General features: G+C 39.8%; 1 protein-coding gene and 1 long non-coding RNA gene across 3 annotated transcripts in view; one reads left to right on the forward strand and one right to left on the reverse strand.

The window, feature by feature from the left end:
- The window catches only part of LOC119029281 (E3 ubiquitin-protein ligase rnf213-alpha-like), a 59,717-nt gene that overhangs the window by 361 nt on the left and 43,663 nt on the right, over positions 1–15,693 (reverse strand). Inside the window, exons 59-65 of the mRNA XM_037116000.1 lie at positions 3,647–3,844; positions 3,078–3,207; positions 2,816–2,893; positions 2,348–2,528; positions 1,641–1,845; positions 1,274–1,351; positions 514–711 (exon numbers count right to left, since the gene is read on the reverse strand). Coding sequence (XP_036971895.1) covers positions 1,298–1,351; positions 1,641–1,845; positions 2,348–2,528; positions 2,816–2,893; positions 3,078–3,207; positions 3,647–3,844 — 846 coding nt within the window. The 3' untranslated portion in view covers positions 514–711; positions 1,274–1,297. The remainder of the gene's footprint in view (positions 1–513; positions 712–1,273; positions 1,352–1,640; positions 1,846–2,347; positions 2,529–2,815; positions 2,894–3,077; positions 3,208–3,646; positions 3,845–15,693) is intronic.
- Positions 4,670–14,524, forward strand: LOC119029282. 2 transcript variants are annotated; one of them, XR_005077953.1, is made up of 2 exons: positions 4,670–9,013; positions 10,377–14,524. It is a non-coding gene; the product is annotated as an uncharacterized LOC119029282 (long non-coding RNA). The 2 variants fall into 2 exon arrangements; XR_005077952.1 differs by having other exon boundaries at positions 4,670–9,006.

The following is a 15,693-nucleotide window of genomic DNA, read 5'->3' on the forward strand; positions in this document are numbered from 1 at the left end:
TTTAAAGAACCAACTTTCTTTAGTCTTTATTTATTTTCATGGAGTTATATTTTGTAATTACCTTATTTTACTTATGTTTAATTGGGTGATTGACCTGATTTAATAAGCGGTAATGATAAATTCGGTCTCTTTAAAATGTCCATATCTTTGTGTTGATAGGAAAAGGCACAATATTGCGTAACATGTTAATTGCAATAATAACTGTTCAGGCTGGTGGAGTGACTGGAGGCTAGAAGTCACTGCACAGATCATAAAATCCATTGAGGCACTGTGATTGTGAATTTTGGCAATAGGAATAAAACTAGCCTGATTTAAGGTGCATTTAGAATTGTATTTGCTTTTACTTTTTTTATGATTAAAAATTGTCATGACTCATTAAAGAATAGGTTCATAATTTGGCATTTGAGCATCAGCATCCTCCCTCAAATCATCTACTTATAGGTGAAAATTACATTGCAGATCTGTAGTCGAGGTTACAGCAAGTAGGGTGAAAGAGGCTGGATTTGTGCTGACCGGCAGTATGTGATGATTGATCTGGTCGGCCATCTTCAGGATGTCCTGGAGGTAGGTGACCAGCGACATCATGGGATCACCACCAGTCATTGAGAGGAAACCCATTAGCAGCTCCAAAATCTTTAGCGCCTCACACACCTCACTGTAGGAGTCCAGTCCTCTGGACAAGGCATTCCGGGTGAGAGAGGACAGAGCACCCTGAAGGAGCAACAGTATGTAAAAATGAAGCTCATGTCATTAAATAGCACAGGGACAAACCTTCACTGCTAGCCTATTATTTTGCTGCTGTCTATTCAAATATTAAGTTCTCTCTGTCTTCACTTCATTCATGCTGCTCTTTTGATGGTCAAGAAAATGCATGTTGGATTGTAACCTAGTTCAATGCATTCCTGTTGTAGCTGTTGACTGGTTGACATCAACAGAAAATGATTTAGCAACAACCAACTCATATTTTAAGTATTTATCATTTATTTAGCAAAAAACGCCAAATGTTCTCAGGTTTCAGCTTGTCACATGAGATTATTTCTGTTTAAAGTCATTATAAATTGAATATCTGTGGGCACTAGTGATTTATGATAAACATTTTCACTATTTTCTGAATTTACGAGGCAAAAAGCCCCAATCGAACAAATGAAAAAAAACCCTAAATTGCAGATCTAGTGTATTTTCTTTAATGGCATGTTTGATGATGATGTGACATCTTTAGTCACAATTCAGCTGCCTGTTGTACAAAAGTAATGTAGAAGGTTTATTCATTTACCTGAGGCACCTTTCCTTTAACTGCTTAGAAAATAGTTTCGTAGTCTCTGTCTTGTGTGTTGACCAGAGTGGGAATGCCCTGAAATAAAACACAGTGAATTTAGGGAAGCAGGAAAATACAGAAAAATAGGTAAGGCAACACAGAGCAGATGAAATAATGACACAAACAACAAGCTGTGATTTACTTGTGATCTGCAGCGATAGTTTCAGTGTCTGTGATTTTGTCTTTTAAAATACACACTTTTCCCTTTGTGGCCCTTCCATTGCCTGTTGAAACCCAAGGTAGTGCACAATCATGGCAACAGTAGACTGTAGACTGTTTATGCCTCTTTCTTTTTCTGTAACATCATCAGGCTTTCTGGACTCACTGTGCGGGTGATGAGGGGTTTTCCCTGCAGGAAGTGGGTGAGGATCTGCTGCTGGATCCTGGGCAGGTCAAACTGTGATATTGTCTCATGGCCACGTTCTAAGCTGTACTGGCAGTTGGATAAGACCAGGGGAAGCAGGTCTTTCTCCATGTCATAGTGGATCACATGCTCTTCTGTTAGCTCTGCCACGCTCACCCTGTAGCTGCTGCAGATATTACAGTGCAAGTATAAACGTGTTGTTATTCATGTAATCACATTCGTTATCCAAAACCAAAAACTCATAAACTCAGTACAGCAAACATGTTTTGTTATTGGCAAACTTGTTATAATTAATTGTCCAAAATATATCTGTGGCTGTCTATCAATAAAAATGTTCCAAATGATATTTGGCCAGATGCTTAAATTTCTGATCTATAAAGCACACTAGCAGAAGGCATGATTGCTGCCTGTGTTACATATTACATATGCAGAAGTATAAGTAAAAGTGCTCTTTCTACTTATGTCTCAGTGCTGCTATGATTCAATACATTTTTCACTTACCAATGTTGGGGGATCATTAGTTTAGCATTTTTACTAGTGTTTTCTTTCAGAAAGAAATCTTTAAATAGCCAGTATGTCCAGCGCATGTTAAACTGAAAAATTGTCATCTACTCTCTGTTGGACAATTCAGTAAGCTTGTTTTTTGTATCTCTGTGTATATTTTGTACCTGCTGTCCTCTTTAGTGTGGCTGTCAGCAGCGTTCACCATCTCATTGTGTAGCGTCACAAGGTAGCTGACCAGCCCTGTGGCACACAGGCCTGGACCCTGCCGCCGGGGCAGGAGGTACTGCAGGTCACTGTCCAGGTCCAAGTCCTTGCCGGAAAACACATCTGGGATCTTCAGCTCATCTGTAGTTTGAAGAGGACATAAAATTTGTTTTCAATACAGCAATAATTAAATATGCATTTACTGATTACATATTAGACATGTTAAACAATATTAGAATTCCTTTAATGCATTAAGGTAAATTCATGCTAAATTCAACTTCAGCAAAGTTGTGCCAAAATGCTTTGTAAGACAAAGAAAAACAACAAAATAAGGGAGAGGACAAGGACAGATGTAATAGCACTTATTGTGAGTGCTTCCATCGGTAAACTTTTAAGGAGATCAAGAGCAGGGTAAGTGCTTTACTTACTGCTGGTTACGGAATTTCTGAGCAGATTCCATGTTTTAAGGAAGATGTCGATGTGGTTTTCATACCACTTTTTCCTATCTGAAACCAGAAATGTTTGGGTTACAAAAAAATCTAAAGAAAAGAAAAACACATTTTCTTTCCCATAAGCCATGCTTCTCCAAAAATGAAGTCCTTCCATTAGATTTTGACAATTAAATGTAAACAATTTGAGAGTTAAATAAGGTTTTTGTCTTGTCATTGCTCAGAGATACAGCAGCTGTACCTTTTTGCTTGTCAATGAACTCTCCGATGGAGCCCACTGTCTGGTCAGATGCGTTCTGGAACTCTCTCACCAAGCGTTTCAGCAGGATAAGGATGTTTGGAAGGTGCTTAATCTGTCGAATTTCCCCCTCCTGAATAGGAAAAACACAACAGTTTAAAGTCACACCTCATAACCATTGATTCTTTATATATAGTTGACCAAAATCAACCTAATTTTAAATTTTTCTGAAATTTTAGAGGCTTTTTTTACTGGATTACTGGTAGAATATTTTTTCCCTCAAACTCTTTAAACACAAGGGTGATAACAAAATCAGTGTAAATATATCAATCTACTTCTCAAGACTCTGAATAAATGAAAGTATTATGAGTAATGTTGTAAAAATGTAATTTATCCTGACACTGTTGGAAGGAACCATTGCAAATGAATACTTTTAGATTATAGGACATCTTGTTATCATAATTCATTTGGTCTGATGGTTGCATAAAATAAAATCTCACGTCTAACTGTTGTATGGAGAGATGAATTCAAAGTCATTCTGTTGCAAAGTTTTACATCTCACAGACATGTACCTTCTGCAGGAACCTCCAGAGTAGAGGCAGCTCCTCCTTCTTGTCATGCTGCTCCAATATGTGTGTGAGGCTGAGCAGTGACAGCCTCTCCCTGTAGCTCCATACTGCTGAACTGTGGACCTGAGAGCCCTGTGCTAGAGACGTCAGGAAGGAACAATCATCACCAAAGGTCGCCCTCATGATGAAGTTGGAAGATACTGTAGTGGCAAATACAAACAGGGTCATGATCATGCATATAAATTGATTTGAGAATACACCTTGCAGTTCTGTATTAACAGGGAATTTGAGCCTGATGAAAGACCAAGGTTTGATGCGTCCTGTATAATAAAAGCTGGAGTGGGGGAGCAGCAGGTGCAGCTACAGCTCACCCAAGGTCACAGATAGGGGCCTGGGTGAGACACTTTGTAAGCCTTAAGGAAGTCAGACAAAAATGAGAATAGTAAGATGACAGTCTCGCGTGATCATGACGAGGGGGGTGGTCCAGGAGGGCACTGGTGACCTTGACCTCAAGTATAAAAGAGGGTGATCGGGGGAGATTTCTCAGTTGCCCCGGGGTACCTCATGGATTTATAACTCTTCTCTTGGAATAAACACCTTTTTGGACTGAAGACTTGCTGCCTCGCCTCTGTTTTGGACTTAGTCTCTGAGCGGTCTTGTCTCAAATTTGGACTTAGTCTCTGAGCTGTTTTGCCTCTGGTTTTGGACTTAGTCTCAGAGCCGTTTCTCCTCAGATTTGGACTTTAACTTTTGAGCGGAGTCACAGAGTCAGATAGTGGAATAATTGGACGGATAAGGAAGGTAGTCTCCCACTACATTTTGGCGAGCCTAGCCGCGGAGGAGCGGCCCGGTACACAGCCTGCGGCGGCGGACCGGGAGGGACGGGACGGCGGATCTCAGGCGCGCCCCACATACACCATTAAGGGATATATTTATATCTTTTCTTCATTTACGAGTGATACCGTCTACTCCTTCCCAGCCCCAAGTCTCAGGTATTGTTCTAAAAACCTCTCCAAAAGAACCTAAGACTGAGAATTATGAAAAATAAAAATTAAATTAAGGTAAATTTAATTAAATTATTATTGTAAATTTTCCTTTATAAAAATTAATAAGTAATTTTAAGTATTGTTATTATTATTAGTTTTGGTTGTATAAAAAAATAAAAAAGTAATAACCTGAATTGAAGTATTTAAGAGGCATGGCAGCGGCCTTCAGGCCAAAATTGTGAGTATGTGTGATTGATAATTATATATGTATGTTTCATGTATGTTTATGTAAAAGTATGATTTAGTCAAGTCAGTTCATGTGCGCAGCGAATTATGTCTGATAAATAATGTTCATGCATAGCTTGCCCTAACCACCTTTTAATGATAAAACAAAGTATGTATGAAGAGGGATGGATAAATGTGAGAGAATGCTTTTTAACATGTTAATTTGCATGTGGATCTGTATGTGTCTGAGTCTTGGAAGTGGAATGGTGTGGTATGTTGTAAAATATGTGGCAGTACTGAGAATAATGGCACAAGGAAACTGCACTAAGCTGTTATCTGTTGAAACAAATAGCTCGAGCTGTGAAGAGTGAGGACACGGGACAGATCAGTTGAGTATAAAATGCGTGTTGATGTCAGAACAAGTTGTTATTGTTGTCTAAGTGTCTCATCAGCTGTTATTATTGTGTAAAAAATCCGGAGAAGTTGTTGTAAATCGTTATTGTGGTTTTGAATAGGAGCTTGTTGCGACCTAGTAGAGGGTCGAAGAAACTAAGTCTTATCAGTTGTTATTGTTTAAAAATATGAAGAAATATAAATTGTCACTGTGGTTTGAGACTCTAGTAAGAGGTTGTAGCGGCCCGTGAAGAGGGTCGAAAGAATTACAAGTCTAATCTGTAGTTGTTGTTGTTGTTGGAAGTCGTTAAATAAGGTGTTGTTGTGTTGTGAGATTTGAACAAAGAGCTCATTCGACCCGGGTGAAGGGTCAAGAGAACTGGCGGTCTTACGAATAATCATTGTGCCCTCTCAGGAATGATTTAGACGCGCAAGAAGTTCTGTTTGGCGGGGAAGCCAAAATCGCTGTGCCCTCTCTGGAGCGATAAAGAGATAAAGCGGATCCAAGAACAGCGCCTATGAAAGAGGGCTGTTATAGTGAAACAGCTGTAGAGTAGAAGAGAAGAAAATAATATAAGGCCTTTGTAAATATATGTACATAAAGTGTGAAAATTGAAATATGCATGAATATATGTCTTAAAATAAAAGAGGATTAAGAGTACTGTGTAAAATATAAAGAGAACAATTGAGGCAGGACAAATTAAAAGAAATAGATAATTGTAGTAGAAGAAATTGTTTTTTGACAAAAATATGTAAGTAAACAGTGGAATTGTTTAAGAGAAAAAGAGAATAATAATTGAATGTCCAGAAGAGCAGTCTAATCCAAAAAGATAACGGCTGCAAGGAAGAAAGAATAGAAGATAAAACTAGCGCAGCGCCAGCTGTGCCAGTTAGTATCTAACAAAATGGGCATAACGCACAGTAAGCAGCAGACAGGACTGACACCCGTTGCATGAAGATTTGTCACAGAGTATCCCCTGGAGCCAATAAGTAGCCGTTAACCGGGACCTTTGACCTGAATTATTGTGACTGAATAGAGGCTGAATTACAGAGAAAAGACCTAAAGAATGATGATAATAAATGATAATGATAAGTAGAAGGAAACATGACAATTTCCACTGTGAGAAGTAGACGGGAGAATAGTGGGAAAAATTACAGTAGAGGTGAGAGAGAGAGGGCCAGAAGCAGAACACACACATACAATCAAAAATAGATCAGGGGAGACCTTGAAAACCAGCCAGCGCCCAGCACAGAAAACAATGAGACACTGTCAGGGCAGCTGCAATTTAGACTTCAGCCAAACCTTCTGCATTTAGCAGAGAACTTAGACTTGGAGTAGAGAGCAAGCATTAAAATCGATGCTGTGACAAATAAGTAATAAATAATAATAATAATATAGGCGGCAGGTAGAGCAGGTAGGCTCGTCATCGGAACAAGATACTGAACCCCAAATTTCTCCTGATGTGCAGTTGGCACCTTGCGTGGCAGCCTCTGCCATCAGTGAGGGCCCTGCGCTGAGCTGATGACTCGTCCAGGGAGTGCCCTGCCTTCACCCAGACAGATAACTGCGACTGGCTCCAGTAACAAACCCTGCGACCCCATAAAAGGGATGAAGTGGTGACGGACAACAATAATGATGCTAATAATAATAGTAATAATAATATTTAATAAACAATAAGAAAATAGTAAATAATAACAGAATAGTAAATAATAGAAGAATAGTAAGTAATAAGAGAAGTGTAATTAAAATAACTGATAATTATAGGCAAATTAAAGTAATATGATATGATAATAAATTGAATGATGAGGATAAAGTGGTGGGTGATAACACAGATACAAGCATAAAAATGAAAATAAAATAATTACTGATGACTATTGCGCCACTAAACGGGACATGGAAAATCAAGGTGTCGGAACGCATTTTTGGCTTGAACAAACATATTTTGATGATGAGGAAATTGGACATTGGAAACTGAGCAAGAAATCAGTCAAACATTATGGCATTTGACGAAAGTTGGTAATACAGACTCTTCCGGTTTGTAATCAATGTGCTGTAAAGAATATGATCAGGATGTGAGAGGAGGAGGAGAGACTCCCATTTGGAGTGTCAGAAAGTCATATAAGAGGCAATTATCTCTACATGAGGGGTTATCGTTTTGAGAGGGAGTAAGATATGAAGTGCCGTGAAAGTATGTGACCTCCACTCTGTTGTATTTAAGTCAGTAACATTTGGAAGACTGGAGAGAACAGTCTGGACCTTCCCTACATGCAGCATGCATTAAAGAGATCTGATTCATCACACTGAGTCTAACATTCTTAAGATATAAGATAATCCTTATAGGTGAGTAAGAAATTGAAAGGAAGTGACTTATGCAAACCTGATAAAGGGTAATACAATGAAAATAATAGCATATAATAGGAAGAAAATATAATATGATACAATATGAGATACTGTAATAATGATATGATACAGTACAGTATTACATGAGGCCCCACTACAATAAAATGGGTGTATGAGTGAAAATAAATATATGAAATAAGTATAAAGAATAAACTTTGTGGTGACATTCAGTGACTAGTATACAGCCTGTATACTACAGGGGTGCGTTGCTCGGAACGAATGTGTCATACAAACCAAAAAGTTACCCAAAGTTAGTGTGTGGTTGATGAGATCCATCCATACACTGTATGGGAAGAGCAGAATGATTGTGAAATTTGTTTGAATGATAAGTCCATTGAAAGTTTAAGCACATCTGTCCCAGTGAGTCAGCTGAAAACATAAGGAACAAAACCGGAAATTTATAAGCTCTATCTGACCCTCTTACAGGCTCTGCTGAAATAATGGCAGACAAATGGGGAAATAATGTGGTTAAAAATGTTCAACTTTGGCACTGTGTCACCCATGGGGTGCTTCCAGTAAAAGGCACATTAAGCACAGAATGTTTAAGATAGTGTAAAATATGTTAAAAGAAAAGGTAACAGGAAAGCAGGAAAGAAAAAAAGGTAGACTGACAAGTTTTTAAAATCAGTAGTGGGACTGAAACGGTAATGGGAAAATAGAGTTTGAGTAACATAAAGAAGAAACAATGTAGGGCCAGAATTAGGAATTGACCTCCTCCATGCTGTCTCCACACCTACAACCCTCCTTTAAACAATACCTTCTCCACACAAGGTCAGGCATCCCAGGATGACTCTGTGAAGGAGGGAGGAGGATAACCAGTACACCCTGTCTTTTCAGCCCTCTTTCTCTCTTCTAAAATGAGTCACAAATTAACCTTGCTTCTCCAAAAAAGCCTTTTTCTCCACCAGCCAGCTTCTACTGACTACTGACTGCGGAGTCGAGATCACTGAGGGGATGATGTTCCCCGACCCCGTGCTGAGGCAAACAAGGAAGCAGACTGTCATTGAGATCCAGAAGTGTTTTATACACAGGCCATGTCAGCCAAACAAATTGAAGGAGGCTACAGAGGTATCACCTGACACAAAGACTGGAGTCGGGTGGGCCACAGAGTCCTGGACAAAGATGGCAGGCACTGCACAACAGCCAGAGGAAAAGGAGACTGGGCCCGTATCAAATTATCAAGGAAAGTGCAACAGCACTGACCAGATAAGCTATGCTGCAGAAGTAAGGTTATGGGAACCCCGAGCTTAATCATCAAGAAGGGAGAGATCCAGAGGAATCCTGACCACATGCACCAGCTAAAGGTGTCTGTTCATTTCCCAGGATTCACCTTGACACAGCCAAAGGAGACAGCAGAGGTCAGAGGTCTGAACTTTGAGCAGCACATACACAAGACACACACACACACACACACACACACACACACACACAGAGGGAAACACTGATTGAATGTTAAAGTCTAAGCTTTGCTTTCTGGCAGTATTTGATAGCTTTAGGGCTCTAAGCAAGTTTGATTTTTAGAAATATAAAAGATGCACATTCTGTTGTTATCCTGTTGTTGACTGTTAGACTAGGTTAAAGAAAATATCCACTCAGCCCTAGGGCTGTCAAGGTCATTGCTCATTCATCAGGGTGCCATTGTTGACTCTCTCATTTCACCATGTACCTCCCCCATCTTGCCCGAAAAAGAAACCAAAAAAAAAAAAAGGGGGGGGGGAGAGATTTTTAAAATACTTTAGGGTCATAAATTAAGATGCTGTAATGACTGTGGGTTTTCAGTTACTGATTTAACAAATGCATATTCTAGCATTCCTGTTTATCCTGACTCACAGTTCAAGGTTGCTTTCACTATCAATGGTAAACTTTGTTCATGGATTTGGATGCCATAGTTTTCTTCTCCAGTCCAACTTTGTTCCAAAACCGCAAATGAAAACAAATGATTGCCTTATTGGATTTAGCAGGCTATTGTTGTCCATAGATTGAGCTTTTTCTCATTCATTTTTTTTTATTCTTTTAGGCCTCCCAGACCATAGACGTCCCTTAAAGAAAAAAAATCATGAAAATAAGACATTTCTGAAATGAGGTGTTTATTTAAAAAAAAAAAAAAAAAAAAAAAAGAGTAGTCCCACGGTGACGAAAAGTGATTAATAGATCATTATTTTTAACTTTACGTAACTTTAACGTTATGACCATATCTGATATAATTATGTGTCCTCTAACTGTTTGTGTTCTGCATGCTGTTTCATTTAACCTCAGAAAACCAAAAAGAACAGATAATTAAATATGTTGCAGATAGGGCGCAGTTTGCCTGTCGAATTTTGATGCAAGACGCTCCAACTGGTAAGCAACCTTTAGCATACTATAGCACCAAGTTAGATAACTCTGAGGCTGGTCTGCATCCCAGTTGTCAGGGACTTGCAGCAGCAGCTTTTGCTTTGAGAGAGCCTCAACAGGAACCATAGGACACCCAACAATACTGTATACATCTCACCAGATACATGCCAACCTCACCAGTCCAAGGTTTGTGCTTACACAAGCTAGGTTATGAAGTTGTGCTCTCAGCAACAACTGAACATCCAACGCTGCAATACAGTTAATCCTGCAACATGGATGATGATACCCATAGATAGAATGCAACATGACTGCCTTCAAGCCACAAATGTGTTTCTGAGACCACGTGAAGATATGCATAATCAGCCAATAACAACATATCTCTCTCTCTTTGTAGATGGATCCTGCTTCAGAGACGTGACAAGCAACAACACAGGTTAAGAAATTGTACAGTTGCTGCCAGATGATATATTTACCACAGTCCAAACAATCTATCTTGCCCAACCATGCTCAGCACAGCTTGCAGAAATTAAAGCTTTTAACTGCCGCAAAGCAAATTATCAGAAGGCAAGCGGTTAAATGTATACTCACAGTGGGCTATGCATACGCAGTGTGTCATATATATGGAAATATCTGGAAACAGAGAGGTTTTCTCAGAGCGGAATGGCACACCAGTAATGCATGGAGCAGCCATCTTAACACTAATTCAAGCATTCATCTATCAAGTGTATCAGCTATTATCAAGTGTGCTGCTCACCAAAAAAGCAGTTCCCTAATAGCCAAACGCAATAGCCTGGCTGACGAGGCCACTAAACAAGCTGAAACCGGTACATGTGTTGGACGGTTGAAGGCAGCCGAAAACTGTGAACCACTCACCACTTTACCATCCTTAATAGCAGCCCAGAAGGAGGCTGACATACGTACAGTTAGTGTGGTTAAAACGTGGTGATATTAAAACCACTCAAGAAGACCACCAGAAAGGTTTATGGTGTAAGCACAGTAGATAAAACTTTAGCAGAATGTTTGTGCAAACAATACTCTGAGGAAAGCCTTTCCTGCTGCAAAATTATACAAATTATACAAATGTGTTTGCCAGAGTGCATGAATTCTGATAACGAGTCATCTTTTGATAGAGATAAAGATTAAACTAGGAGTTTGAGACCATGGACTTCTGAAAATAAAGACAGTTCAGGCTAAAAAGGGCAGAGACTATCCAGGGTGGAAAAAAAAAAAAAGAGCACTCTTCAATTTGGGCTAAGAGAAAAGAAAAGGGTATTTGTAGGACAGAGAAATGCAGGTTAAAATACAGCCTTAAGTCCATGGACGGCAAACATCGGATAAATAATCAAAAAGCAAGGTAAATTAAAGTCTAAATTAAAGGAAATGTGAGAATAATGCATGCGAGAACCAAAACTGAAAAAAACACACACAAAAAAACAAAACAATCTGAACTGAAAATAAACAACGATAATAGTTGTTAACAAAAATCGAAGACCAACAAAAAAGTTTCAGTTAAACCAACAATAAATGTTCGAACATTCTTATGGGGGTTTAATAAAGTAAAAAAGTAGTGTATGAGGTTGTTGACTGTGTGTTGTCAACTACCTGTGTCTTGAGTGTGTGTTGAAGAATCTACTGGAAAAATTAGTGTTTCCTAAAATAAATTGTGCTATTTTGCAGTGTTGTGTGATTTGGTGCTGATGTAACTGTCAGACATTGGAGACATTTTTGCTGTTCTAAAGATCTTTGTATTACTGTTAATAAGTGGTTAAGTGTGTTGCAGTACTCAAACGATGTGAAGGTTATTAGACAAACTTGATAGTTCTGGTCTAAAATGTGTGTGCTAATAGATATATTAGTATTGAATGTGATTTATGAGATGGTTGTTCTTGTGTGTTGTTTTTGACTTATGAATACTATTCGTGCAGGCTAAGAGTTTATAAATGCATGTGTAAAGTGTCGTTGAGATAAGGAATCCAAGTGACGGTCGGTTGAGGTTACAGCCGAGGAGACACATCCCCGGGCAGGTTTTATATTGTTTTAAGAGCGGGTTCCTATCTCGCTGATGGCTGAGGGAGTTGTGTGCTGAAAAGTTGTGTTTCAAACTGCAGCTCCATTGCTCCTCCCCTGGTGTGTGTGAGAGGGGGGATGCTAGCGCCCCCCGCTCTACTGCACGTCCGGTGTGACGTAATCACCCTCCCTTTCTCTCCTCGCTGTCGACTGGGTCCAAGCTCAGTGAACTTTTCCTTTTTTAGTACATCAAGGTTTTGTTGTGTATTTTTTTGTTGTTGTTGTTTTTCAAGCTCCTTTCAGCATGCTGTCTCATTAGTGGTTGTTGTCTGAAGTGAATACCTATATGCAAGTGATATATACAATTTACGACGATTACATATAAGCTGCTATTTCAAATATTATAACCAATTGTGTTGCAAATACAGTTTAAGCCAGTTTATATTCAAGTAAACGCTATGATCTGTTCTTTGGAGTTACAGGGTGTGAGCTGAAGAAGGCTGTTGTTAATCAAGTAGCATTTGACCAACCTACTCTATTGCCCAAATGGTGTGTTCATAACAAAGAAATTCAAAGCTAATATTAGAACTGAAATATTAGAAATGATATATAATGATGTTGAAAATACTGAGATCCTTTACAAAAAAGCATATATATAAAGTGTCTGTGTTGATTGCATCATGATTTTCACATCAAAGTTCACATACCTGTTACAGAAGAAGTAAAATCATCATTTTAACTACAGAAACATCAAGCATCTAATAAAAACATACATATAACATGTCCACAGTCACAAGGTTCAGTAGAACATGCCAGTGGTATATCAAAAACTAAAATAGCCAAAATCATGGCTGATGGTAATGGTAAACTCACCTGAGAAGATGCTTTGCCATTAGCACTAATGTCTATGCACTCACAAACTAACAGACTAACCCATCTAACCCTGCATGAAATGCTCACTGGATGCCCAATGCCACTGCCACAGTGCAGGGGCCCTATAGAGGGACCGCTTCAGCAGCACTATTTATGGGGTTTAACTCAAATCTACAGATGTGTCCTCCAACAGGTGAAAGACTGATAGTAGTGTCGGAGAGGCTGCCGAGGATGATGCCACCAGCACAACCACGGGCAGTGACACCCTGGAAAGCGCACGTGCAGGACCGTCCGGCCTGCAAGATATACACCACCCGTCCACGCCTGAATTCTGGCCAGAGTCAGAGCGTTCTCTGACTCAGATTAATTTGTTTGTTTTCTTTCTTTTTGTGCTAACCCTTTCAGGTTTCGCAAGGGGGGAGGTAGAAAGAGAAGTCCTAATGACATGTGCCACTATTAACACACCACATGTTAACTGTGCACTTACCATGGTCACCTTAGCCACAATTACAAGGGCATAGTGAAAATGGGAGAACTACTACATCTTCTGTATGTAAAAGCTGACACATATGGTTGTTCACTAACCACCGATGGCACAATAGCTAACGCTCCAGGTTAACATTGGGTGGGACTACCCCGCACCACTGACTGTCAAGAGAATGGATGGTGACATTACAGCACGAGGACGAGTTGGTGTATGTAACCTGGAGAAACACAACCAACCTGACGTGGTGAGGCTAATGAAGCGCAGCAATGAGACCTGGTATCCGGCCACCAATGGGGGCAATGCTACCACCATAAAAATGTGTGAATCCAGCCCTTCAACAATTAGCCCAACCACAACTACAGGATGAGCTCTCCGTGGATAATCAGCTAGGAAGACAACATCATGGATAGAGGTCAAAATGTAATTTAGATAAATGTGCCAGCAAGGCTGTGAGCCTGGCTAAGGTTGCTGTCCACTCCTGCAGAGGAACAATCCAAATGGATACAACAGAGCAGAGGTATCTGTCAGTGCCTGCACCCTCCAGGAAGAAGGGTGAGCTATCAACACAGAGACTACTGTACAAGGAGAGAGACAGGCTGACAGGTTTATAAATTATGTTCCGACAATTGTACGACGATCCCTTGTATTCAACATAGTTATGTAGAGTCAAATGTTGTAAATGTGTTGATGAAGAAAAGCGGGCACTCATTTGTGAAGGTCACGTCAGAAAGCTGAGTGCCATAAAAAGCACAAGAAATGTATTAAACCAGTGTGGTTTACAGGAAACCAGTAAGTTCATAGGGACTCTGGTGTAATGTTGGCCTTAGGGCCGCCACACTAACCAAGGCAACACCACGGGTAATATGTCACCAAGGCTAACAAATAACCCAAGCGTGTCATTTAAGTCCAGGTGCTAAGATTGGATAGAGCTCTTACCTGTCTTTATGTAATTGGATCATTGGAAAAATACCAGAAGAAATTTTTTTTACAAAAACAAAAGGTGGTATGAGAGTTTTACGTCAATGATCTAATAATTACTGATCTAATGTTTGCTGAACTGACCAAAGAGGGATCATCTTTACAAAGTGTGTCTAGATAATATTCTAATTCTAAAGGGTTTAAGAATTTGTCTATGTAATCTTGTGCTTTTCTGAAAAAAAAAAAAAAAAAAAAAATCTTAAACCTATGATATATTCACATGAGCACGAGTTACCTAGTTATGCATGCTTAAAAACAAACCTTGAGGTGTTGAATGGTGTAATTCATCAAGAGTTTGATTCACGTGTGTCACAGTCACGAGTGCCTTCAAAGAGTTAACCACAATGTGTGATTTAATGCTGTATGTACACATATTATGTTTGCACCAACAGAACAGGTCAGTTGGTGGGCCACATGGTGGGGCATTTTACCTCTCATAAACAGCTAATTGGAGAGGATGTTTCCCCTGTCATGTTGCCAGGTCAGAATAGAAACCTGTCAATGAATATCACTGGGTCATCTGTTTGAGGGCTGGTCCAGAAGATGGCTCAGGGAGAGCTCTCAACTATCGTCTTGATAGTTGAAGCACTTCCCTGTGGGTTGATACTCATTATCAGTCTCGTAGGATGGGGTTGCATTTACGCTGTTTGAAACTGTATATTGTGTTTTATTTACAGTATACTCATGCTGTTGTTTCTGTTTTGATGATAAGACAACTGTACTCCCTGATGTTCAAGTTTGAAGTGTTGGTCCTTTTTAGAAGGACCAAAGGGGGGACTGTAGTGGCAAATACAAACAGGGTCATGATCATGCATATAAATTGATTTGAGAATACACCTTGCAGTTCTGTATTAACAGGGAATTTGAGCCTGATGAAAGACCAAGGTTTGATGCGTCCTGTATAATAAAAGCTGGAGTGGGGGAGCAGCAGGTGCAGCTACAGCTCACCCAAGGTCACAGATAGGGGCCTGGGTGAGACACTTTGTAAGCCTTAAGGAAGTCAGACAAAAATGAGAATAGTAAGATGACAGTCTCGCGTGATCATGACGAGGGGGGTGGTCCAGGAGGGCACTGGTGACCTTGACCTCAAGTATAAAAGAGGGTGATCGGGGGAGATTTCTCAGTTGCCCCGGGGTACCTCATGGATTTATAACTCTTCTCTTGGAATAAACACCTTTTTGGACTGAAGACTTGCTGCCTCGCCTCTGTTTTGGACTTAGTCTCTGAGCGGTCTTGTCTCAAATTTGGACTTAGTCTCTGAGCTGTTTTGCCTCTGGTTTTGGACTTAGTCTCAGAGCCGTTTCTCCTCAGATTTGGACTTTAACTTTTGAGCGGAGTCACAGAGTCAGATAGTGGAATAATTGGA

The sequence above is a fragment of the Acanthopagrus latus genome, chromosome 11 (assembly GCF_904848185.1).
Source record: "Acanthopagrus latus isolate v.2019 chromosome 11, fAcaLat1.1, whole genome shotgun sequence".
NCBI classification, from domain to species: Eukaryota; Metazoa; Chordata; class Actinopteri; order Spariformes; family Sparidae; genus Acanthopagrus; species Acanthopagrus latus.